The sequence below is a fragment of the Diadema antillarum genome, unplaced genomic scaffold (genome assembly GCF_040938485.1).
Source record: "Diadema antillarum isolate AM-2024a unplaced genomic scaffold, OU_Dant_1.0 seq00000398_RagTag, whole genome shotgun sequence".
NCBI lineage: Eukaryota > Metazoa > Echinodermata > Echinoidea > Diadematoida > Diadematidae > Diadema > Diadema antillarum.
Window position 1 is genome coordinate 943,009 of NW_027271389.1, and position 27,825 is coordinate 970,833.

The following is a 27,825-nucleotide window of genomic DNA, read 5'->3' on the forward strand; positions in this document are numbered from 1 at the left end:
TGATCATTGTGCCAAGACAGAACTTCAAGATTTACTGTAAAACACAATATTTTTGCGGCATGAAATGTTCGCCAATTGGAGCCAACAGCCATTTTTCGCGGCATGAAATTTTCGCGAGTTGCCTCTAACATTCAATGTGTATAGTGTAGACAAGAACTTTCATGTACATTTTAATTTCGCTAATCTTGGCTCTCGCGAAATTCGCAAAGTTAAAACGCAAGCGAACATTCCTCGTGTTACAGTATCTGGTCAACGGTATCCTAACAAAGGCAATTTTCATCCATAAGTACCATAAAAACCTGCACATGGTTCCACGATCAGATCTGCACATGGCAAACACGTGTAGCAGCAAAGCAGCAATTTAAAACAGAATACCGGAAGATCACACTGACTCCCTGTTCAGTGACGAGAAATGCAAATGGCACTCTGTAAATTGTCAGTGCCATTTTTGGACAGCTTCAGTTTCTTCTGCCATGAGTTTGCACTTCAAAAAAAAAATGAATCAAATTTACGCGAGGCTCATCACACACATTTGAACTTCAAACTTCTGAGCACATTTGCATTGCAAACAAGTCTTAGACCCTGCATGTGAGTTAGACTACATGTTGTTAGGCCTGGAGTATACATATATACCAAACATCATACTTTGGTCAGTTAGTGCTACAGGTGCAGAACTCGGAAGTTGGGACTTTCCCTACAACTCTTGCTACTGACCTATTCACCCATTGGCTTAAAAAAACTCCTACAACTTATGTACATACATTCTTTTTCTATGCATTCTACTTGCAGGACATGTGATAAACCACTTCACTTCTATAGTTAGTCGCATCAGAATACATCACCTAAAAAAAAAAAAAGAGAGAGAAAAAAAAGGAGAGTCTGCTTCCGTCGAGATATAGTTCACTCCACTAATGATCCATGTGCACCTGTGTACCTTTATCAGTTGCTACAACCGTCATGAAGCCAGGGACGTATGGAAGTCGTTTGCAACAGGTGTGCCGAAATCACGTTATATCATAATTATTTACATCAGAAAAAAATAATAACGATATCTATATATATATATTTCCACATTACTTGAGTGACAAGCACAGAATCTATGAAGAGATACAGTGTATGCACGGAGAATGCAAAGTCCTTGTGTTAATTGTAACCACATCCCTTGTATGATCATTGCAGATGCCATAGCAGTGGCGGGGTGCTCGAAGCGTTGACAGAGTTTCACCCATTCTCGCCATTTCCGCCCAATCCTTCAGGATATGATCGATGAGATATCCCAGAGCTATCGCGAGACATAACAAAGATACAAAAAGAGAATAAATACGGTCAAAGGCTGGAGGAAAAGTGCACTGCATGCTTACTTAAAGGAGACCTCCGGATGATTTTCAGATTTTTACATTTGAACAACTATAAATTAGTTTTATTGACGACAGAGTTTCAGAATTTGTGATAATTGGGATGAATAATAAGAATATTTTCAAAATTTAGAACAAATTGCAATGAACAAGGATGATGACATGGCAGAGTCACCATAAGAATGCATGAGTTGGGGCTCAAGGAAGCAGAACAAAAGAAGAAGGCATGCATAGATTATACACAGGTGAACTCGCAAGCAAGCGGTATTGTAATGAAATTACACTGCTACATTTCTGAAATATGTGAACCTCCTATGTCATCATCCTTGTTCAGAGTAATTTGTTTAAGATTTTTCAAAGTATTGTTTCTCTGCTCAAGAACCACAATTCCACAAACCTATACATATAGTTTTCGATTTATGAACTACATGATGTGAAATTATGAAAATCGTCTGGAATGTCTCTTTAAAGGACAAGTTCACCTTCATAAACATAAGGATTGAGAGAATGTAGCAATATTAGTAGAACAAATCAGTGAAAGTTTGAGGAAAATCAGACAATCCGTTCAAAAGTTATGAATTTTTGAAGTTTTTGTGCAGTACCCGCTGGATGAGAAGACTACTGCAGTGTATGTATAACTTAGATGTCACATGCGTACAACAATACAGTATTCATCGCATAATCGGGACAGGTTGGGAGTAGCAAACACGGCCCCTTTAAGCGAGTGCCCGATTTCGCGATGAGCATTCACCATACACTAACGGCATACGACATGTACATGTAGTGCACACACACATACACACACACACGTGTGCATGAATACACTACCACGCTACCCCTCGGCGCAACCCTCTAGCTCATTCACAACTGAGGAAGATTGTGACGTACGCACAGATCACAGTGTATTGAAAGTTGAAACACTCAGAGACGAGGAATTTGGACTTTGCCCTCAAAGTGTATGACTGAGATTAAACAACGTACACAGCCTGAGTTGTGTGAGCGAGGCATGTTTTTTAAATACATGTATCAACAAAATCAAAGATCTCTTGAAGAAAAATTGGCCCGTTTATCAGAGGTCCCCGCCCGATTATCCAGTGAAAATAACGTGCATTGGAAATGTTTCTGGGAAGCGTATGTCATTTAAGCGAGGTTCCCGATTATCAGATGCCCGATTATGCGATGAATACTGTATAAGGAAAATATAAAGAGAATTTCACTAAATTCCATCTTTTGACAAAAGTACACATTCCCCTGACTCGTTATCGACAAATGTTATGGGTAATATTATTCCTCCCGCCTTTAGAAAGAGGCAAGTCAAGTGCTCTTTTATTATGCGAAAAAAGTGAAAATATGTTGAATTTTCTTTTATATTTTCTTTATACTGTTGTACGCATATGACTCACAAGCTGTAGTAGTCTCCTCATCCAGCGGTTCCAACATAAAAATTTTAAAAATTCATAACTTTTGCATCGATTGTCCAATTTTCCTCAAACTTTCACTGATGTGTTCTACTATTATTGTTGCATTCTCTCAATCCTTATGTTTATGAAGGTGAACTTGTCCTTTAAGCTGCATTTACACTGTATTCCCGGCGGCCACGGAAGCCCAATTTGCCTGAAACGTAGTGCGCCACAGGCAGATGAGACATTCTCATGTTTTTCCCCCTTCGCATTCTAGTCTTGTTTGTTCCAGTCTCGCCCAGGTAAACATAATATAGCTATCAGACACTGTTCTCACTGCGTCTGCTCAGGCTAGACTATCAATGTTTTCCGTAGCGTCCTGCTACAGACCGCTTCAAAGTTTTTGTTATGGCCTATTATATGCCGTCATGTTTCATTGCGTGCACCCCATTTTATCACGGCATATAAGATTCCTCATTAGCACCGGGACTGCCGTGGCAAATTTTTTGACAGTTTAAAATCTGACATGGCATCCACGGCAATCACGGTCTGTCACTTACAGTTGAACCTCTCGTATCCGGACAAGTCGGGACCGGGGCTCATCCGGATAAGGGATTTGGCCGGATACGGGAGACTCAATGCTTTGTAAATACACATACATGTACTGATGTAGCCCATTGCAGTACCACATGTAGTAATGTGTATACTGCAACATTTTCATTGTTACATTTGGGGATGTTTGGGGACGTTAAAATGTCTGAAGGTAACCAATTTGGAAGGAAATTCATGTAATGTATGTTAATCATGTTGGAAGTAAAATGTAATTCATGTGTGTTTGTGTAGGAGTTCTCAAGGAGTTGGGAATCCCCCTTTCCTCCTGTAATTATTTAAAAAAAAAATCACGGCGAGATTGCGTCCGTATAATAGAGAGTTCTGGATAAAGGGAGGCCGGATAAGAGAGGTTCAACTGTATGCTTATCTTGTTGCACCGCGTTGTTTCACGTCCATCCCGTTTTGTCTACAGAGGCCTGAAATGTGGCTGTCGTAGTTGCCGGGAACATGATGTAAATGCAGCATTGCCCCGAGACTTGGTATCCCTCAAGTTAACAAAGTTGCCATCATCAGATCCACACTGCCCCCTCCCCCCTTCAGTATAAAAAAAGTTTCTTCTCTACATTCATGCTATTGTGACGATGGGATAACTTACACTGCGGTTCCATGACATTTGCTCCTGCAACAATTGCACCCATGAAATATCTGCACACTATCAAAGCCAAACATAAATTCTACCCACAAGCACAACCCTTACCCTAATCCCAATCCTCACATCAAAATAAACCTTAAACCCTATCACAACCTTTACCGAGACCCTATGTCCTAGAGAAAATGAGATAACAGAAGTTGTCGCAGGAGCAAATGCTCTGTCACCTTGACATGTACCTCCATGCCAAACATTGTATGCTGCACCCTAGACAACTGGTGTCCAACTTTGCAATCGATTGTTGATATAAAATGCCTCCTTTTTCTCTTCTTAAATATGACATATTAAGACTCTATAATTATTGTTCCTTATCTGCACATTATATCTTAAAACCCTAACTAGGCCGGGGGGGGGGGGGGGGGGGGGGGGGGGGCCTCGGAGGCCCCCCCTCGACGTTCCGTGCGATGTATCACAATCGCAAAAAGCTATCGCCGCGACGTTTCATGACTTTTTTCTTTCGAGTCTCCCGCATCTTTTGACACCAAATTTGCAATGCCCGGGCACGCGGTTCGGAAGTTACGCATAAATATGTACATGCATGTCAGACCAAAAATTGCTCAAAAACGTTGATTCGTGTACAATTTCACTGCAAACTGTGCTTACAGGCAAATTTCATAAAAGCATGATTATTTTGGTGTTTTATTGATTAAAATCAATGAATAACATATTTTCTTGTTCGGAGCGATGTCGCGGACAAATTTCACAGAAAAAACAATGAAAAACATAAAGTCGAAAAACAGGGAAATACATATGAAATTCCAAAAAACAATAAAATACTTAAGAATTTTTTAATGATATCACAATTTTTTTCATTACATTTGCTAAGGTCACTAAAAAGAATATTTACACAAAAAATGTGCCTGTTTTGAGCTTTATTTTGTGATTTATACCAAATAGTCTGATTTTATGCATCATCATGCATAAATTAGCATAATTTAGCATAAATGATGATTTAAAAAAAAAAAACTTCATGGTATTTTAGATTACATCATCGGCAATGTGTGTGCCAATTTTCGTTGCGATCGCGCGGTCGATGGCTCTATCAACTACCTAAATAGCCCGGCCTAGTTAGGGTTAACCCTAATCAGGCTGGGCTTTTTTTGGCTATGCTATATCTTCAGATCTCGCCTATGGAACGCATGATCGCACCGAAAATCGGCACACGTGACGCCCGTGACGTATACTATCAAAATGTATGGTTGCTTTCTCCGAAAAATTTTTCTTATATTTTATATTAATTAATTATTGCAATTTATGCATGAAATCAATATTGGGCTCTAAATCACTTATTAATGCTCTAATTAAGCTAATTTCTTTTAAAAAATGTTTCTTGTATCATTCTCCTGAGACATAGGATAAAAAAAAATCTGTATCGAAATTAATTTCTTATGTATTTGATTGTTTTTTGAATTTCTTATGTATTTCCTTGTTTTTCGACCTTTTGTTTTCGTTTTTTGACCTTTTGTTTTTGTTTTTTTTTTTTGGCCAAAATTTATCACAGACATTTTTCGAAGCTTTATTATGCTAAAATAAATTAATTTCGTCCATTCTAAGTCAAGATATGGATTTTTATGTGAATTAATTGAAAAAACACAATTTGCATTGAATTTGTACACAAAATCACGTTTTGGAGCAATTTTGGGTTTGACAAATTTTTTTCGAACGGGCGTCGCGTCAAAACGGTACAAGCGGGCGCAACTATTTTGGTCTCAAAAGTTGCGCGATACTTGAAAGAAAAAAGTCATGAAACATCACGGCGGGAGCTTATCGCGCTGCGAAGATATTGGGCGAAACGTCGAGGGGGGGCGGATTCTGCCCCCCCCCAGCCTGATTAGGGTTAAATCATGCTACTGTAAATGTAACAATTTCATCATAAATTGATTTCTCTTTTTTTCTGCGAGACATTTTTCAGTAATCTTTGCATAAAGGTATGTAATAGTTTGGATAAGAGTATTTCTGCACATATTCTATAATGCTCCCAAAGCGTTCAATCTTCTTACAATAATGTACCCGTGCTAATTTAGCCAAGTTCGGAATTCATGAAGATTTTCACACCAGGAAATATTCAACATTCACAGTATATGGCTTTCTCTGTTTCCTTTCACATATGCCCCGAAGTGAGCTTTCTGATGTCTATGTATCATTTGTCATTTCAAATGTCTCTTTTCTCACGCCCACATACCATATTCTTCAATACTGTAAAAGTGGAATTTTTTGCGGTGTTGAAATTTTCACGCATCTTGCGCAACCAGAAACTAGCGCGAAAATAAAAGCATGCGAACATATTTGCTTGCCATACGTTCCAGTAATTGATGTCTTGATTCCACGGAATTAAAAACCCGCAAAACTCTTCTCACCTGGCCGAGAGCGAAAAATTAGTCGCGCGAAAATATCCACTTTTACAGTACTTCATTTCTCTGGTGTATCTTGCATTTGCAATTCAGGCACATACAGTAAAATGCCATGTGATGGCCTTAATGAATCATTCAAATCTTGCCAATAAATGAGTAATCTGAACTGAAGAAAGATAATAAATTACCTTGATGATTTTGTCAGCGCCCGTCGTCACCAGCTGCGCTTTGACTTCGTCGATGTGCATTGAGATGATGTTGTGCTTGGCCTCATGAAACGACGCCATCGGGGCTCGACTGTCAAATCAAAGCAGGAGAGGATACGTTTCTCTTCCAGACCAATTCCAAACATACATTTTATTCCCAAGCAAGTTCCCACACCACACCCGCACCAACACTGCAATCGTATTGCATTACCATTACCCACAACAATTTCACAAACATAATGTACTGAATGCACGACATCAATTTCTCATTCTGAACCCATAACAACACAATGACTAGAGCAAAATACACACAAACTTCATTACAGCTGGAGATTCTAGACACGGTGACTTTGATCAACGTACTCTTTGTCTTAAGCTGTTTTTGTTTTTGTTTTTCCTTTGTATATTTGTCCCAGAAAAATGGTTCATCACAATGGTAATCGCATGCTATACGAACATCAGAATTTCCCAAATGACAGCGTATATATGACACTGATAGCAAAATATACAGAGTGCACTCATATTCACTTTCACTGATGTTCAAGATACAAACAACCTTATAAAAATACTCAAAACACTGGTCTTTAATTTCTTTATAGCATGCTGCCTAAATCAACAATTTAGAAGAAAAAATATGGAATCTGAAGTTTCGCTACTTTAACATAGATCAAAGTCCACTCAAATCCCCTAATTTACACTTTTTTCAATACAATTGACTTTAAAAAAGATGGAATCTGCAGTTTCAATACATCAAAGTCAACTAAAAAATTCACCAAATTTACACTTTTTTCAATGCATGTGACTTGACAGGAACATTGTCGTAACAGGTCACACACAATGAGATACTTGAACATCAAATGCCAAACTTCACATTAAAGGCAAAACATAGATCTGGTCCGCCAGTAAAATTGTCAAATTTCCCTCCAAAATGTACACATATGCCTAAGAAATGTGAGGAATAATGCTGTAATAACAAGATATTCGTAGGGTAATGACGAAAATGCGCAATTTTAAGCAAAAAGGCTTGCATCTGAGAACTTACCTGATTGGGGTCAGGCCAACTCAGACTCGGGACAACTCGGCCTCGCTTTGACAGCGGGGCTGAGTTGTCCCTCTGGATTGTATAGTGTTGTACTTTGGGAGCGCTTCGCGTTCTGGCTGGTCGCAGTTATGGGCGGAGTTGATCCAACGCGCGCATCAAAGAACCTCTATGGCGCGCATACAAAGTGAGCGTGCACCTAAGTATAGAATATGGCAATCACGAACTGCATGTTGTAAATTCAATTGTCTGAAATAGGGCCAAGTTGTCCCTGAGACCGAATTAACCTGGATCCTCTTTCAATATATTGCAAGCAGATATGAAATGGTACAAGATGGGTTCTCGCAACCTCACCAGAACTTTGTTTCCACTTTAAATAGTGAGATACACAACACTGCGGTAAAATTTTCAACAATGTTGATAATTCAACATTTTTCTAGGCTAATTTTTCTTCAATCCCCTTCCTCCCCCACCTCCCCCCCCCCAAAAAAAAACAACAAACACACACACACACACACACACACACACACAGAGACATGGTTGACAGGGCCAACTCACTCTTCGTCTGTGATTTCCGACAGGCATTCCTCACACACTCTGACCTCGAACTCGAAGCCCAGTGCTGGCAATGTGGACCGGCCCATGCTGCAGTCATTGCACAGAGCTCTGCCACACTTCCTGCAGTGGTGCTGTCAGATATAGAGAGGAGAGGAAATTCACACGTTGGTAGCTGAATAGGGCACGTGTTTACTGCTTTCAGCTGGTAAGCTACACCATAGATTACACCATTATACCTACATTTGTACACTGTACTGCGCTTACTGTAAAAACCAGAAATTTTCACATGCATGAAACTCTTGTGAATTTTGCAAGGAGCCACGATTCACAAAATAAGTAAAATGCAGGCTAAAGTTTTTGTCTACACAATCCAGTATATGTAGTATACTCTTAATTCTTTCATGCTCAGTTATTTGCAAAACATGCTGCGAAAAAGGCCCTCGAATTTAATTTATCAAAGTTTAATGCTGCCAATGTTTCTATTTTTACAGTATTCCCTTCAAAGTGAAATGCCTTCTGTGCTACAAAGAGAAAATAGAGCTTTTCCTATTCGTACCCAGTCACTAACTACAAGGTCATACTCAGTGTGTGATATCACTTTTTACTCTGGTTAGAACAAACACTATTGCAGTTTACTCACTAGACAAGGGCTTCACAATTTCCTGGAGAATCAAACTTTATCTAGCTTCATAGAGGTCTCCCTAATATCCTATGACAAAGACTCACATGCTTCACAATAAAAACCTCAACACAATAAAAAAAAAAATGGAACGGAACATCCATTATTCTAAGGCACTACAAAACCTTCAATCCATTGAATAAAAAGAACAATGCTAATTGTACAGTAACTCTTCACACAAAACTGCAACCTGTCATTGCCATTGTTTTGGTCTTTCTTTTTTTTTGACATTGCCACTGTGACATGGTAATGTCCAAAGTCCATTGCACATGAAACCTCAAGACTTGGACGGAAATATGACAAATCTTTGATAGGAATGAATGAATGAATGAATGAATGAATGAATGAATGGATGGATGGATGGATGGATGGATGGATAGATGAATGGATGGATGGATGGACGGATGAACGAACGAATGAATGAATGAAAAAATGAATGAATGAATGAAAGAATGAATTAGTGGGTGAGTGAATGAATGAATGAGTGAATGAATGAATGAATGAGTGAATGAGTGAATGAGTGAATGAATGAATAGATGAATAAATGGATGAATAAATGGATGAATGAATGAATGCACAAATGAATAAATAAATGAGTCGATAGATGGTTGGATGGATGGATGAGTGAATAAAGAGTGAAAGAAGAGTTTTCTCTTTTACCTGTCTGACCCCAATTGTCTTCTTTTCCCACATCTCCTTGAAGTTCCAGAAGAAGGGATCACCGCACTTTTCACACACATCACTCTCGTGCCAGTCGGGAGTCTGTATCATTTGACAAAAATTGATGTCATGCAACTAGGACACTGCAAAAGCATATATTATACGCAGAGTGGAATTTCTTGCACATTTGGTGTGACCAGCAACTAGCATGAAAATAAAGACATGTAAATATTTTTGCTTGTCACAAGTACCACATTTACGATCTACTGTTTTGATTTCAAGAAATGAAAAAACACATAAAATTTATCTTACCCTGCCAAGCATGAAAAATTACTTGTGCGAAAATTTCCACTTTGACATTACAAAAAGCAGATCTCTTTCTCTCTCCTAATATACTGGTGGTCTTTACAAACAGGTGGTCACTAAAGCAGGTTTGACTGTACCACAAACCAAGTCAAACTGGCAACAAGCATCTTTAATCATGGCATTACATGTGCTTGAAAATAAAACTCGATATGCTGGACATTTTTGCTTTGTGAGGATTTCTTGTTTTTAGCTCAGTCGTAGTATAACTGCCCTCTAAAACTTGCTGCACAAGATTTTAATAGCAAAACATGCATACACTGTACATCTGGCAATGAGTATTTCTTGTGTGGAATAAGCATGAAATCATACCCCAACAGGTCATGCTAAATCACAATTAGATAACCAAATTTTGGAGACTCAGCCATTGATTCACAAAGAAGTAAAATTCAGGTTTTTAAATACCGGTAGACAAGGCACATTAGTACATCCTTTCCACAAAAAAAAAAGAAAGAAAAAGAAACCGGCTGGGTGAGAAAAAAAAAAGGAAAAAAGGAAACAGGAGTTGCTTGTGTTTCTATCTGGTTCTTTTCTTTTCTTTGTTTTGTTTTGTTTTGTTTTGTTTTGCTTTTTGTTTTTTGTTTTTTACTGAAAGGGAAACAACTGCACTGCGTTGTACAAAGTGTCTGTATTCCACAGACGAAAGGGGATCCTACCTCTTTCCTTCTCTCATCCATGTCCCAGACTACAATCCTGGCATCATCGCCTCCAGATATCAGGTGCCTGCTACGCCCGCAGTAGCAGATCGCATCCACTTTACCTCTGTACAAAAAACAAACAAACAAACAAAACAGAAAGTACAGTGGTACATTCTTCCAATCGCGTATAAATGTAAAAATTTTGTCCCTACTGGTCGGGTCTGTACACTGTATGTGCAAATGAATGCAGTGATCTTACGCACCCACGTGCAACAAGTGGAGGTCTAGCTGGGCCATACTTTCTGTGTTCATTTGTGCACTTCCCGTAATGTTCAATTACTGTGCGTCAGGCATGGGCAGAGCATATGATATGCCGTAACTCCACCTAATTTTTCTCTTTTTATCATGACTATAACTTCACGAGAGAAATGCTTTTTCAAATATCATAACTAGATATTTCTATCTGTATACACATGTAACAATTGCTGAGAAAATCTACAATGTAGTTTGGAGAAAGAGAACAAGTCGTCGTAAAGGGTGTTTTAAAAGTTGGCACTAAAGCCATAGTGTTTAAGGCACTTTTAGAGGGATGGTACAGCATTGGTGGAGATGAGAATTGGGCTTTCAACTTTTTCGAGATAGCAAGAAAACACTTATGATGTAGTACAGAGCATTCCATTTTAAGAGGAATTCAAAGTTTATTTCATGAAAATCGGGTATGGAATTACTGAAACATCCAAAAAGAAAGTAAAACAAAGCGATCGTAATAAAGTGTGGGTCCCACACTTTTTTAGAATCACTCTTTTTTGGATATCTCAGCCATTTCAAAACCAATTTTCATCAAATAAACATTGAATTCCTCATAGAGTTACATGCTCTTTCATATTTCATAAAAGGTTTCTCATTATCTCACCAAAAAATGCTAGAAACCTGAAATTAGGTCTCAACCAAAACTGTACGATCCCTTTAAGGTCCTTATTATCATTCTTACCAGATAAAGTGTCCCATGTTCTTTGTGTATAATCAGAAAGAGCTCACACAGTGTTGTTGGCACATTGTTACAGAAATGAGATAGCACTGCCACCTTTTTAGTGTTGACAGTTATATGTGATGGGGAGAGTTGCAATTCTATAGTACAAATGTAGCATTGTCTCTTTGAAATACACAGCTATGATACTAAAATGATGAAAGGGGAGCTAGAACAGTCACATTCACCTGATCATCACACAGTAAAGCTTTCATTTCAAAATTATTCCATGGGTGGAAGCAGCCATTACTGGCAATATTTCACTGGACTACAAAAGCAGCTTTTATAGTTACATGCATGATAGATTAAATTGCATAATGTTTTATGTATGACAGAACAATTACAAATGTTAAGTGGTATAGATTCCTTATATGCATGCTGAGCACATTGGTGACTCGTTCATGTAATTACTCCTTTGATTTGGCCTTCTGGGCTGCAATTTATCAAAACTGCAGAACAAAACCACAAAACTGATGCACTGTTTTAACCCGTTGAGGACGGACTGATTTTGTTACAACACGCATTTCCCATAGACCACTGCACAAGTATACTCGGGACTCGTCCTCAACGGGTTAAGGCTTGCAAAATGGTGGCTTGCAGAGACGGCTGAAATATCAAAGGACAAGTTTGTTCAAATACAGGTATGTTTGGATTTAGTAAATGTAGCAATGTTAGTAGAAGGCATGAGTGAAGATTGAGGAAAATCAGAAAATCCTTTCAAAGATTATGAATTTGTTTAAGTTTAAGTGCCGCCATGACTGGCTGACAAGACTACCCATACATCACTTTGGGATATCACTGCAGGGCAATGATACAATGAAAATATAACAATACAATTCACAAAATTTCACTTTTTATGATAAATGTAACTGACACATATTGTAGGGTAATATTGTTCCACCTGCTTTCTGAAAGAGGCAAGTATAGTGTTCTTTCCTTGAATTACTAAAAAAAAAAAGATTAATTCCATTGTATGAGTATGAAAATATGTTGAATTCTGCACTAATATTGGTGCATTCACTCAATCCACATAATATTTGGGTGGGTTTGTCCTTTAAAAGCCGTATTGCTTGAAAACAGCAGATTCAATAGGAGGGCACATGTTAAAAAGTATTCATACACACAAACTAAAAAAAAAAAAAAAAAATCACAGGAAACCTGACTAGACATCAATTTTGTCTTCGTGGTAACATAAACAATCACACAAGGACCAAACAAAGAGTCTTCTTGAAACATTCCTACACGTCAGCGAGATTATCACATGTAGCGACGAATGAGTCAGCAACTACGTCGCATGACTGGGACAGCAAGCTATAAAGCTTACTCAGGTGCTGTTAACTAAGATAAGAGAAGTTAAGGTGAAAGGCCAAGGTTTACATTTCTGTTGGTGGTGGTAGTGGAGGGAGAGGGGGTTCCAATCATTGTTGAAGAAGAGTTCATTTCACTTTTTTATTCAGATACAGGTAAATGAATAAGTCTCATATAACATACACAATGGGTAAAAAGAAAACTATGTGAAGAACGCACACTACTATACAAACAACACTGCATACACACAATGACACAAGTTATAGGATACTGACGGAAAAGAACAATTATAAAACGCTCATTTCCAAAGAGCAGTTTCAGGATTTGAATATGATTAAAACATGAAATGGCAAGCAGTATGTCTTCTCACGCAGCGTAAATCAACTCAACAACCCGACTTCAACTCTCATGTACATGTACACATCACTTGCCATTAGAATTTCATTCCATGCTACAGATTCAGAGCTATCTTGGGAAATGTACAGTCACATCTGCCTTGATAAATACCTCCAAGTGATATGCCACACAAACCCATAAAAAGCTTGAACAGTGCCTTTAAAAAAAGCATAAGGAAAGAAAAGCAACATCTCTGAATTGATGTCTTCAACACACTGACAACACTTCTTATACAAAAAAAAAAGAGTCTACAAAGCATTCAAGCCACTGCTGAACAGCACAGCAAAAGATTAAAAAACAAACAAACAAACAAACAAACATTCAGTCACTTACAGATGTCCCTGCAGCTCATACGCTGTCCCTTTCCGTCCGCCAATGTCCCAGGCTATTATTGACTGGTCAAAGCTGCCGGAAAAGAGGAGCTTCTTTTCTCTGTCCCATGTTAGGCATCTGATGCTGCCTGCAGATGATAAGCGAGACCGAAACACATTGTACTTCAACGCAACAAATGAAGAAATACGTTGCACACACACTTATGCATGTAAATTGCCTTGTTATTTTTCATGGCGTAGTAGCTTTCTCAACAACAAAAACAAAAGTTTGTGTTAGAACAACACTGCAGGGCAAATCCCTGATCACCAAGGATAATCAAAGCTTAGTTATTTAGGAATGATGAATGACTAGTGCTAAGGAAGACAGCCATCTCCGAATCAAATTGACAAATCTGCAATTCACAAAGCCAAAAATCCATCACTTTTGAAAGAAGAGGAGGGGAGAATTACAGGTAGCTGTAATTTCAAGGGGAAGTCCACCCTGGAAATTTGTTTGTATGAATATAAGCAGGAAAACTAGAGGAACAGGCAGTGAAAGTTTAACCAAATTCTGATGAAAACTGGGTAGTTAAGATTGCCTTGAAGTTGTGATCAATCAAAAACAAATTGGCAATTCTGTGTTGCCATACATGAGCTCATCCCCCATCTGCTCTGCACTATAAGATTATACATTTTTCATATATTGTTTATATTCCATCATCAATAAGGAAAAAAGAGATTTTAGGGAATTATATGCACAGAACAGACAGAAAGTGAGCTCATCACATGCCGCATCACAGAGTTGCCAATTTAGGCTTGACTGATCAAGACTTAAAAAAAAAAAATCGTACCTAGTTTCCATAAGAGTTTGCTCAAATTTTCACTGTTGTATTCTTCTGATTCTTTTCTGCTTCTATTCACACAAGCTGATTTTCAGGGGGAATTTCCCCCTTTAAAGGGACTGTACAGTACTGGTTCAGGTGAGGATTCAGGTTTACAACATTTTTCAGTGAGATAATGAGAAACTTCTTATGAAATATGAAAGAGCATGTAATTTCAAGACGGATTCCACATTTATTTGATGAAAATTGGCCTTGAAATGGCTGAGATATAAAAAAAAGCAACCGTAGTAAAATTGACAGGCCACGATTTTTATACGATCTCTTTGTTTTTCCTTGTTTTTAGATATATCTCAGTCATTTCAAAACCAATTTTCATCAAATAAACTTTTAATTCCCCTTATAATTGTGCACTCTTTCACATTTCATGGAGTGGTTTCTAAATATCTCGCAAAATGTTACAAGCTGAATCCTCACCTCAACCAGGACTGTACATTCCCTTTAAGTTACGCCTCTCGGAACAGACAGTAAAAGCCTTCTGTACCTGAATGCCCTTGTAGAGTGGTGATGACCTGGTGGTCGTTGTCTCCAACTCTCAGTACGGTGATCTGGCCAGAGTAGTCGGCCACAAACGCATGCCGGGAGTCTTCATCAAACCTTTATTTCAGATATCGCCAAGTTAAGGAAGGCTGACCCTTCAGAGGCCCACACACATAAGGCTAAATGCTGTCAAGCCTTTTTTTGACCATTCCGTTAATTCTGTCCAAAACTTGACCGTTATGTCAGGCAGACATACTGCATAAATTTGGACAAGGGCATTCTAATTGCCATTCTGAGGAACTGAAAATCACACCATCCCTATTCATCAAATGGTAACTTCAAGATGTGTGCTCCAAGATCAATAGACAAATCAAGACAACCTACTGTATGTGCAAATTCAGGAACATGGCACAATACATGAAAAGAATACTGGTAAGAGAGAATTACAGTGTAAGTATCAAAGTGAGGGAATTCATAGTAAAATGGCAGATCTCAAACTAAAAATGTCGCTGGTATGACTCCACCATCTCGCATCTATTCCCAAAATAGGTCTATCATAGTACATCTTGGCGATTTGTCTGGAATGAAGAGAGGAAAACATTAAAGTACTTCCTACACTGACCCTATACACTAGTCCAGTTGATTGCATTATATGCTTTTACTGAACAACTGCTGCCAAAACACTACAATTATGGGATCTGTCTTGAACAAATCCACACAAAACGCATTGTGTGCTCTGTTTCTTTCTTTTTTTTCCCCTTTGAATACCTGGATAGAATATCAAGACCTAAATGTTGTTCTCGAAGACCGTAAACTTTTAAACTCACTTCAGAGTTGTCTTTGGGTCACCTCAGTACTCAAGTTACAGATCTTTACCAATCTGAATTTAAAGGGTAAATCAACAAATAAGCCTCTAAGGTGTGAACCAGAAAACAATGTCACACTTTCAGGAAATTAAGTCATCACAAAGCACAACCTCAAGTGAAGGTGATCTTGGCTTGCAAATATATCGGTTGTCAGATATGAGTCAAAGCCATCATACAGGTATCAACCGTAGCTACAAATTGATAATAAGACCACAGTATCATATGTCATGACATGGTAGACCAAGAGACGGTCACTGTTTGACCATGCAATATTGGAGTCCTTGGATCTCAGAGGATACTGAATTGCCGTGCCCCAGGCCTCCAGTCGGAAGCCGCCGAGTCGCCGCCCCGTCTCGCTGCAGTGCCACTGGAAGAACTTGTCACGCCCCACACTCAGCACGAACTCGGCAATCAGCGAGAACACAATGCCTGTGACCATGTTGGAATGTGCTGCCACACACAAGAAAAGAATTGTCATATATGTTTTATAAACATGAAAGGTTAACGTACTCTGAGTAAAATTTTTTTTTTTTTTTTTTTGGGGGGGGGGTCATTCTATTTTTAGGTCACCCATATTTTAACCACATGTGACGATCAGAGACACTCTTCATCTGGTTTTGTTTCACTTATTTATTATCCTTTATCAAGTCTTGTCAAAAGATGGTATTCAGTACTAAACAGGCAAGTGTCCAAGCTCAAATTACCTTTAAATTCAGAAGTATTTCCATGTTCTGTATCTAAAGGCTTGCCATACGAGTGAGAAACAGGTCTATTTGATCTAAAAGAATATACATGTAGCTCTGATTCACACAAACAATGAACCAGTGGTCCTTCATACAGTATGCACAGTAAATACCCAATACCCTGAACACATGATATCTTTTGATAACTGTATTCATTACCTACTGATACTATGAAATGTGAGTTTCTCCTGTTAACAGATGGTCATTTATAACATCTACTAGGCAACTCAATGCACTTCATTCATCACTTGATTATACAATTCAAGACAGGATCAAGAATGAAACCACTACCAGATATGCATTCACGTAATGCGAGAGTGTGCATATAGGTAACCTGTATCTGATACACACTTAAGTATTGTATATGTGATCCTGCACCTCCAAACAAACAAAAAGTCGCCAGACATGAATTTTTAGTTAAGACCATATTCTGAAAGAGCAGACTTTAAGCTTTAAAATGATGTATAACTCAAATCAAATGGACTCTCCTAACCTATCTATATATTGGAAAGAAAGCACAAACTCAGGAAAAGTGTGAACTGAGAAAAGAGGCTCTGAAGTACAGTGTCTATTCAAGCGCTTAATCTTTACCAAACCGTGCTGGCTGTGCGATGAATGGGACAAAAAACAGGAAGTAAACCACCAGAGTAACAACAATGAAGGGATTATCAGATTACACAGAAATAAAGCATGTCTTATTAACACATTCTGTCCATAATTAATGCCAACTTTCAAAGCAGTAGCACTATCCTTTCAAAAGTTATTAGAGTTGAAAGTGAAGAGTGTGGACAAGGTTTTTCAGAAATGAAAAAGGGATTCTAAAGACACACCTATTCACACTATTCTACCAAAAATGTTTGAGATAAACTGCTAAAAAAACACACTTTCCTGCCCGTTTTATGATACCAAATTTTAGCATAATGTAAAAGAAGACCCGCTCTTTCAGAAAATATGAAAAAGTCAAGTTCGGCTAGGTTGACCCATTTCACTTATTTTCAGTCCTCACGCAAAATCAGTGTGTGCGACTTTATGTTCGTTTTGAGGTGCACGGTCACATCTAGTTAACAGATATTTCTTTACAAAGGGCACATGCTTTCATAAATCAAATAATACAGTTTTAACCCACTGAAGACAAGTCCCGAGTATACAACTGTACTTGGGCAGGTGTCTATGGGAAATGCGTGTTGTAGCAAAATCAATCTGTCCTCAACAGGTTAAGATTGAAATTTTGATGTACCATGTGCCAATAGCATTTTGCACCAATGTACAAAATGTACACATCCCTGTACAAATGATATGTTATATATAGAGTTCCTATGCCTAGAGCATTCACAACTGGACAATCTTTATAATGTTACAGTGTATAGAGTCAGACATTTGTGCCTGGATCTCTTTGGAGTACCATACCAGAGTAATCTCTTCTAAAGAGAAGTCTATTGTAGTCCTCAGACAGGGAGAATTCGGAGATGACGCCATTGTCCTGCCCGACGAAGATTCGTCGTGTCTCACTACTGAACTCCATGGAAGTGGCTGGGCCTATGACATGGAAAAAGCAAGCAAACAAACAAAAATGAAAGAAAACTATAGTAAGCAACGTGACATACGGTATCCACTTTGAAGCATTCTGTATGAAAATGAATTCTGGTTTAATCAGCATTAAAAATGTCCTTTTTTGTTACCATCTGGCACACCAAGAGAAAGTTTACAAACTGTGAGCGTACATGATTAGGTTGAGTACTGATATGGTGAATGGTGCAAGAGGAAGGCATTTTTTAATTCAGATATGCCTAGAGCATTTTTGTAAATTTGATGAAATTTCTTACACAAAAATAACAAATTTTGTTGGCGATTTTCAAAGAATGTACGCCATTCTGTGCATCACATAATTTGCTCTGCAAACCCCAAAGAGAAATGTGGATTGAGTGAAAGCAGCAACATTAGTAGAACACATCAGTGAAAGTTTGAGGAAAATCGGACAATCGATGCAAAAGTTATGAATTTTTTGAGTTTTGGTGTTGGAACTGCTGGATGAGGAGACTACTAGAGATCATGACGTCATGTGTGGACAACAATATAAAGAAAATATAAAGGGAATTCCACAAAAAAATCATTTTTCATGAAAATTACAAATTCCATCAACTTGATACTGACATGCAACTTACAGTACAAGGGTAGTAAGTATTCCCCCTGCTTTCTGAAAGTGGTGAGTCAAGTGCTTTTTCATTATGCTAGAAAAGTTAAATCATGTTTAATTTTCCTTATATTTTCTTTATAATTGTCCACACATGATGTTATACACTCAAGTACCGGTAGTCTCCTCATCCAGTGGTTCCAACACAAAAACTTTAATAATTCTTAACTTTTGCATCGATTGTCCGATTTTCCTCAAACGTTCACTGATATACATGTTCTACTAATGTTGCTGCTTTCACTCAATCCACATTTCTCTTTGGGTTTGGGTTTCCTTTAAAGTCAATACATCTTGATTTAAAGGTGCACGGTCCCCGTGTTTTAGTCAAATGCGTACGCGGGCGCACGGCGCAAGTTTCCTATAGAGACCTACGCTATCGACTTCTCTTTGGCGCTTACGCTTTGGCCCACTTTCCCGAGTCCGAAGAAGGCCGATTCACTGTAGTCAGTGGTCTGATCACAGTTCGGCTCATGATTCGGCTGAGGGGGATGACAGCTTTAGCAAACTTCTTTTGTGATGTCATAATAACAAGCACATATGCACGCACCCTGGCATTACTACAGACTGCGCGATGCGCAGAGAAGACAACAAAGGCAACGTTACTTAGCAACACCTACGCACTTTACTCTTGATGACAGCTCTACTTCGGTAATCTTCGTATCAATGCTAACGGTGATCGGCAGTATCATCAACAGCGCCATCTACACTACCGGGACTACAACGTATGCCCCTTTAAGTTCGTACTTGTATGCTATCCAACATGTATAATCATATCACATGAGGGTCATGGGATTGGTTTTGCTGAGTACTTACAGTACCAGTACTCACATTCACATTTATTACCTCCGCCAAGGGAGGAGGTTATGTTTTCATTACCGTTTGTTTGTTTGTCTGTTTGTCTGTGTGCAAAATAACTCAAAAATTTGTGTACGGATTTAGATGAAACTTGCAGGAAAGGTTGAGAATGACACAAGGAACAGATGACTAAATTTCTGTAGTGATCCGGAAATTTTTATGGATTTTATGAAGGATTTTTCATATTTTGGCAAGCAGGGTCAATGAACTTGGGAGTTCAAGCTGGGCATTTTTGAGGTTTTTATACGCGCACTAAAGTGCGTGCTCTGGTTTCTGTTAGGGTAAGGCGCGCCGTGCAGCTTAAAGTTTATGACGTAACAAAGGCTTCTATATTGGGAAATTGGGCAATTTTTCAGCATGCATACTAGTACTATGGGTGGAAATCACTGATCTCTGTGGAAGAGCAAGATCATCGGTGGAAATGAGCTCTGCTTGGCAAAGGTCTGCGCTCTCAGAGTGCTTTGTGTTGGGTCTTTCCCTGACGCGAGGTCTAATCACAAAACACATATCACCCTGCTAACAGCACTTTGCGTGACAACAAAATGAGAAGCCATTATCTGGCAAAAATTATGTTATGCCAGAGTTCAAAGTAACAAGTCTGTCTGGCAAATAAGTCTAATGAAAAGTCACATGATTTGTGGCAAAGCAAAATGAAGAATAAATTTAGTTTTTTGTGTTTGTGTTTGTGTTTGTGTGTGAAATACATAGATGTGCTTGTAGTTGTTGAATTTTATTGCCACAGATTACAAAGAGAAAGTGAAACCCATGAAATTTTCTGCAGTAATTAAAACCATGTATTCCGTACTTTTATGCTGCCAGGAGTGAGTTTCAATCCACTCATAGACATCTACAACCTCATAAACACTCACAAAATTATGATTTGAAAACAAAATGATACAAAATTGGTTTTGTGACCTCGTTGTGAGCAATTACAAGAGTTTGAGTTGACTTGGTAGAGGAAAGAGAAACATTCACCAAGACAAACAGAATTGTTGCTATTTCCACATTGGCCTACAATAATGAAGTTCAAGAATTTTTCAGCTTTATATGTCTTTTACAGCATGATTAGTAGTCAAACAACTCATCAAATTTACCAGAGGTGATACATGTATGCCATGAACTCACAACTCTCTCAATATTGGTTTCAAATTGAAGTTTCTGGTCAATAATGAAGCAAACTAATACCATTTTCCCTTTAAGCATTAACACTGGTAGGCTGCTGTGAATTAATAACAAAAAGTAAATGCACAGGATGAATGTTTCTCTTGTTGATTATCACAAAAAAGAAAGGACATTCATGTGAAACTTTGAAGCATCATTTACAGCTAACCTATTTCAGGTCTGATTGTAAAAAAAAACCTCGACCATTATGTCAATTTGATTTCACTCTAATAAACCATTCATTACAGGAAACTGGAGCAGAATATGTGTAGCTACAAAACTGATTAGGAAATTTAATGTATTGCCTGAAATCAACTTCTTTCACTTACACTTTCTCTGCTCTCAAAAAGAATGTCACATTTTACAAACAATCAATGGTATTTGGGGTACTAAGTCAGTGGTTTCTCATTTCCTCTGGTTCTTATCACTAACTCTCATACACGGCAAGAGGATCAAGTCAAATTACCAAAAGAAAATTGTAAAATTTATTGCAGTGGGCATTCTTCTGCACTTTGTCTCTAAATACACACCCACAAGAATGTACTATGTACAATTGTATGAAATCTAAAATAATCATGCACACTGATGCCCTGTGGTTCTCAGTTACTATACTGACTGTTTAGAGGTTCCAAAACCAAAGGGTACAGTACAAGTCATAACAAGGTTTGATGTCTGAAGGTTAGTGACGCTGAATATGTGATACAAAGTTCTCTGTTTTATAGCTCTCGCTTTCCTTTTTAAAGGTGATACAAACCCACTTCCCTGCTTGTGTGAGGTAATTACATTGTACTGAAAGACTCACTGTTCACACTGAAGTTACACAATGTACTATGAATGGGACCTTACCTGTTATGTACTTGTATGAATGTTCAACTGCACAGAAAGTAAGGCAGACCTGTGCATACACACTTCTACATTTTGGTTAGGACAATAGTGTATAAGGCAAACATACTACCATTAGTGCCTGCTCTGTGCATTATCTATATAAAAATAGTGAATTATACCAGCAGCATACGATTACAGTGCACTCCCATTATAACGAAGTTCTTGGGACCGGTCGTTTTTCTTTTGTTAAACAATATACTGTAAAAGTGGAAATTTTTGCGGTGTTGAAATTTTCACGCATTTCGCGCAACGAGAAGCTAGCGCGAAAATAAAAGCATGCGAATATTTTTGGATGCCATATGTTCCAGTACTTGATGTCTTGATTCCGCGGAATTAAAAACACGCGAAAGTCTTCTGACATGGCCACGCGCGAAAAATTAGTCGCGCGAAAACATCCACTTTTACAGTACATCAAAATTTTGTAATAGCAGTAACAGTAAATTAAAGTAAAAAACATTACCAAATTTGCTGAATATGAATTAATTTTCTAATTAAGCAATGGCAAATCAATTTTCTAATGAAGCAAATTTGCCATGTGAATGGAAACTGGGATCGCATCTAAGGGTGTTTTGAAACTTAATTTAACAATTAAGTTTCAAAACACAGTTCGGAGGTGTTTTTGAATTAAGTTTTGCCAAAACAGTTTTACGAAAGTAGCGTCTGAACGTGATTGACTTCAAATTAAGTTTTTTGGCGCGGAGCTTACGTGACCCTTCAACCACTTCCGGAGAAAACCAGCGCTACTACACAGGCTACAAGAGTGATTGACAGGAACTTCGAAAGAAGCCAAGCCTCCCCTCCTCGCTCTGAAACTCAAAACTGTAGAATCCGCGAAGTGTCTTCCTGCGTGTGAACGAGCGGTGATTTTGAAACTTAATTAGAAACAAGTTGCAAATTAAGTTTCTAATTAAGCAACGTGATACGTGTGAAAAGGCCCTCAGTTTCATCACTCCAATTACTGTTAAGAATGTAAACTTACTTGGTAGTGAGTGGCAGATGCTTGGCCAATACATGCCAGAGTCCCTCTTGAGCCACACTCGAATTGTTCTGTTAAAAAGACACAAATCACCATTTGGGTTGAAATCGGGCATTAAGGACAAGGCACACATTGATCAATCACAATGTCAAGGAATTGCCTATAAAATAAATGGTATCATAATGCTATAAAGACTTGCATTCTGCACTACTACTGTATAAACCATATATTCATCAAGTCTAATTTTTCGCAAAGTCATTGGGACTTGCTATTGATGTACATCTTACATCGCAGACAATACTGGACAACAATACCATGTGGTAGACATGATACATTATGCAGACCTCCCAACCTTTCTGACTGAAAAATAGGGATGATTTGTCTTAGCAGTAAGAAAGAAAGAGCAAATTGTCAAGGAAAATAGGAAACTCTTCATGAAACAAGAGCTGGAAATGGTCAAAATTCAGATTCTTTCCTCCGAAGTCAGAATGGTTGGGAGATCTGCAAATGTCTGACAAAATACCACTGGCAACTGTACATCTACATTGTAACTCTCATGTTATGTTAAAAATCAATCAAAATAACACAAGAAATAATCCACAGAATTCTAAACAACCATTGACAGAACTTATAAATTAATAAATGACCAGTTTAACGTCAGTGAAAACCTTATACAGGGCTCGACACTAACGGTGACCCGGTGGCCCGGGGCAACCAAAAATGAAAGTCGGGCCACCAAATTTCAAAAAAGGGCAAATTTGGTGGCCCGCCTCGGGCCACCAAAATTTTTTGAAAAGTATGTCGATAAATTTGTAACTTTTTGCGCCGGAAATTAGCAGTTAGATTTGTTTAAAGGATGGATGAAAAGGACTGAATGAGTGCCTGAGAGTGAGTGTTGCAAGTTTGTTGAAGTTTATTTATGAGTAGATATGTCCAACTTCTAATTCTTACTATCATAAAACTTGAATATTTGACTCATAAAAAAAGGACTTTTAACGTTTTTTATTGGGGGTTTTTTTCGGGACACCAAATTTTTCTCTCGGGCCACCAAAAATTTGAAATTTAGGATTTTGGTGGCCCCATCGGGCCACCAAACAAAAAAGTTAGTGTCCAGCCATGCCTTACATGATGCCCTTTGGGCGCTGCACTGCCAAAGCGCGATGACAATGTATGCTACAACTTCATATTGTTTTCAATAAAAGTGGTGTTAAAGCAGTGGATATTTTTTAAAAAAATAAAAAAATAAAAAATCTGTGTGAAATTGGTCGAAAATGACAAACACTAATGAACATTATCATATCATCAGACATTCTGATTGTTTCTCTAAACAAAGCCTTCATGGTAATACTTTGTTTTACTATGAAAATTTGTAAATGCGAATAGCTGTATACAGGTATACGCCAAAACAAAAAATACCAAGCATAACTTTTTTTATATACTAGAATGTTATATGAAGGTATACATTCTTTTGCCTTGGTGCACATGCCAGACATGCCATAATACCTTAGAACTCGGTGTCATGGTTGCACAAGTAGTTGTATGCACAGTTGTACCATGCACTAGAAAGCCCAAAAGTGCAATTTGTAAAAATAGATTGAAGTCTAGATCTAATCAGTATTCATGGTGACTACCGATAATACTGATGTGGGCCACTCTTCACAGAACTGAAATGAAAATATTCCTTGCTATCATAAATTTTCAAATTTGCAGGGTTTCTCGAAGAAGCCATGTACACAATTATGATTATATTAAAAAAAAAACACACACACACACTTGTTGATATTTAGATAAATATTAACAAATTGATAATATTCTCATGTATCCTAGCTCTGAATTTCAGTAGATACAGTGTAATGTTACTCAGGCCTTTGGAAAGTAATTCAATCTTTGTCATCTAACATTGAAGGATGCAAATTTTAGGAAATCACGCTCATGAACTATCAGGGTATGGTGGCTTTCAGCACCTCTGAACGATTTAAGCAAGTGCAAGAGTTTGCCACAGTGTTATTCCAAGGAGGTATTTTAGAAGGAGAAAGAACGTCTGCTCTCCTTTGAAGTCATGTTTGGCAGCGCCAAGAAGTTTATGCAAACTTTAGGTGATACCCAGGTGCTTTGACAAAAGAGAGCATCACTAAAACTCCAAATTCATGAAATTCTTCCGTCGAGATGTTTTGATTGCAACTGATTGACCAATTGCCCTACAAGCTTACATCGACGTAAAATATTATTATATGTCAATAGGCGCGGTCAGACTGGCAAAAGATCGAGAAGTTTAAGATCGCGAAGTTTGGGCCATTGGTACGCGCGCAAGAAAGAGTGCGCCGTCCGATGGCTAGTGACTGTGACGTAACAATGCACATCTGTAAATGACAATGGCCTTGCGCTTCGAAGACGCCGCCCGCAAACAAATCGAGAAGTTTCGCGGGAAGTTTCGCAGGAAGTTTGCGGTCACACTGGCAAAACTTCGAAATCTTAAAGATCTCGATCTTTTGCCAGTCTGACTGCACCTAAAGTAGGGCAATTTGTCAATCAGTTGCAATCAGTTATCGAAATCACTAAAAACTTCTGCACACGCTGCAGAGCCCTGTCACAGATGCACTGCTGGATTCCTCAGTGCCTGAGCATTGTCACTGTCGGTTGTCAGTTCCCATGCGATTCAATGCAGTTTTCATCTGCTTTTCTCTTGTTGCTGCTTTTTTCTTGTTTTTTTTTATAGAATCAAACTAAAAAAAGTCCTACATTTTGCTGATTTGTGGTCACATGAGTCATAATTCGCTACTGCCAGGTTTAAATGTGCTGTTCACATGATGGAAAGCAAAGAAATAATTTAAAAAACAAGAGACCCGGGGGTCACGCGCTCACCTGAGTATCGCAATTTCACCTTCCATGCATTCTTGCACATTCTTACCTGAGAACATTGAAAACTTAGGTCTGCATATGGACCCTCCCCCCCTCCCCTCAACTCCAGCGAGTGGGGGGGGGGGGGGGGAGGGGGGGGGGAGGGCAGGCAGCCCTGGATCTGCAATAAACAAACTTGGAACTAAAGTCATCAATGTACAAACTCATGTTATTAACTTTGCTTTATCATTTCTTGTTCTAGAGTAGAAGATTTTAAATATTCCTTAATGTGTGTGGGGGGGGGGGGGGGGGGAGGAGGGGCCTCTAGGGGCCCCCAAGAGGGACATGGTGCCCATTTGAAGTAATTGAGATGCTGTCCCCCTAGGGATGCTACCTGCTAAGTTTGGTGAAAATCAGACATGGGGATCTCAAAGTGAAGATGAAAATGTACAATTTAGGCCCCATTAGGACCCTTCCCACTCCCCTCTCCTGGGTCCCAAGGGGGGGGGGGGGGGGGGGGGGTACCCCTGATTCCACCAATCCCATGAACAAACTTGAAACTACAGTCATCAATGTACTAACTCATAGTATTATCTAAGCCCTATCACTTCTGGTTCTAGAGAAGATTTTTAAAGATTCCTTAATTTTAGGGGGTTTGGGGACCCCTGGGGGCCCCCAGGTGGGCCATGGTGCCCATTTGAGGTAAATTGAGATCCTATCCCCCTAGGGATGCTACCTACCAAGTTTGGTGAAAATCAGACATGGGGATCTCAAAGTGAAGATGAAAATGTACAATTTAGGCCCCATTAGGACCCCTCCAAACCCCCCTCCCCTGGGTCCCAAGGGGGGCACCCCTGATTCCCCCATGAACAAACTTGAAACTACAGTCATCAATGTACTAACTCATAGTATTAACTAAGCCCTATCACTTCTGGTTTTAGAGAAGAAGATTTTTAAAGATTCCTTAATTTTAGGGGTGTTTGGCCCCCCCCCCCCCCCCTGGGGCCCCCAGGTGGGCCATGGTGCCCATTTGAACAAATTGAGATCCTATCCCCCTAGGGATGCTACCTGCCAAGTTTGGTGAAAATCGGTCATGGGGTTCTGAAGAAGAAGATGAAAATGTAAAAAGTTTACGCACGACGCACGACGCACGACGGACGCCGGACGAAGAGCGATCGCAATAGCTCACGAAGGCTCAGGTGAGCTAAAAAACCCTTGCATGGACAGAACATGACCTGAGTGCATATAATTATGCAGCTGAAACCGGATGCAAGTTTGTCCCTTGAGATATCCATTTTCAGAACGAGCTTGCGCACTGTCTGTATGTGCTGGATGCGTGATGTGATGTGACGTCGCGTCGCGGGATTCCAGAAAAAGCGCCCAAAGGTTAGCGGACGGCGGAATTGGAGAAGAAAGTGAACCCGTCATACCTACAAAGTGATCAGTTTGCTGACAAACTGGAGTACCCACCTACTCTATCAGTGTGGAATAGTAATTTGGAATAATATGCACAGGATCAGGTTAGTACTGATTTTATTTTTCTCGTTACAAATTTTTGTAGAGGTGAGAGCCGCAGAAAAAAGCACCGAAAATATCTAATCGGATCAGGCCGCTAGGTGCGGCAGCAGCCTTGCATTGAGCGAACCCACTGGCACCCGTGTTTCAATGGGTCGCTGTGCATCGGTTGATTAAAACTCGATTGTTGTAAAAAAAAAAACAGACATAATTTTTTCTTCTTTTCATCATGGATAGTGGACATGTGTGTGTAACAAAAAATCACCATGCAAAGTTGCGACAATTTATACAATTTGTATGTCAGATGTGAGATGAATAAAAAGTGAACAGGGATCTTCATCAGTCTCTCTCCCTGGGGGCGTCATGAGGCTCTCCGGAGGCCTCGTGAGGCGGATCACGGAGGAGTGCTTGTACGGGGTAGCAGGCCTCATGAGCGGGTTTCACCGTCCCGGACTGATCTATGACATGTTTGAAAAACATTAGTGTACAAGCAAGTTCAGAGTAACTGGTGCAGCTAAAATCAATTTAGCCTTAATATGCTATTCAACAAAGCAAATTTAGACAGAATTCTGAATCTTATCCAGAGACAAATGGGAAGTAGATCTATTTGCTATGGAAACCAATAAGACTCACCTATCCTCACTAATACTTATCACACCATCTTCCTTGGGGATAATGACAGCGTTGTTCACTCGTCCTCCGCAGCCTTCCAACTTGTTCATTAGAACGGGCTTCCTAGTTTTCAGTCTTCTCGGACGATCTTCTGCCGCCATCATTACGGCCTCGAAAGTCTCTGTCTGTTGCCTCACTAGCGACGCTTCTAAGTTCTAGTTAAAGTTAGCTTTGCTCTGTTGTACCAAGGTC

At 39.0% G+C, this 27,825-nt stretch overlaps 1 protein-coding gene across 1 annotated transcript; it reads right to left on the minus strand.

The window, feature by feature from the left end:
* Positions 1-956: 956 nt before the first annotated feature.
* On the minus strand, positions 957-27,816 carry LOC139732025 (WD repeat and FYVE domain-containing protein 2-like). Its single transcript, XM_071642901.1, has 11 exons — positions 27,595-27,816; positions 22,612-22,679; positions 17,948-18,076; positions 16,097-16,247; positions 14,936-15,048; positions 13,575-13,701; positions 10,529-10,634; positions 9,510-9,611; positions 8,171-8,301; positions 6,556-6,664; positions 957-1,282 (listed from the first exon to the last, which is right to left on the minus strand). The coding sequence occupies exons 1-11, from the start codon at positions 27,735-27,737 to the stop codon at positions 1,253-1,255; spliced, it is 1,209 nt and encodes a 402-aa protein (XP_071499002.1). The 5' UTR covers positions 27,738-27,816; the 3' UTR covers positions 957-1,252.
* Positions 27,817-27,825: the final 9 nt, after the last annotated feature.

What these genes read in the sequence shown, in the direction of transcription:
- LOC139732025 (XM_071642901.1), bottom strand. Translation starts at nt 27,737, where the DNA reads ATGATGGCGGCAGAAGATCGTCCGAGAAGACTGAAAACTAGGAAGCCC. An exon ending in GCCTGGGGCACGGCAATTCA is followed by an intron (nt 15,049 to 16,096) that starts GTATCCTCTGAG and finishes TCTGAAATAAAG; the next exon opens with GTTTGATGAAGACTCCCGGC. An exon ending in GCGCTGACAAAATCATCAAG is followed by an intron (nt 1,283 to 6,555) that starts GTAATTTATTAT and finishes GTCTCGCGATAG; the next exon opens with CTCTGGGATATCTCATCGAT.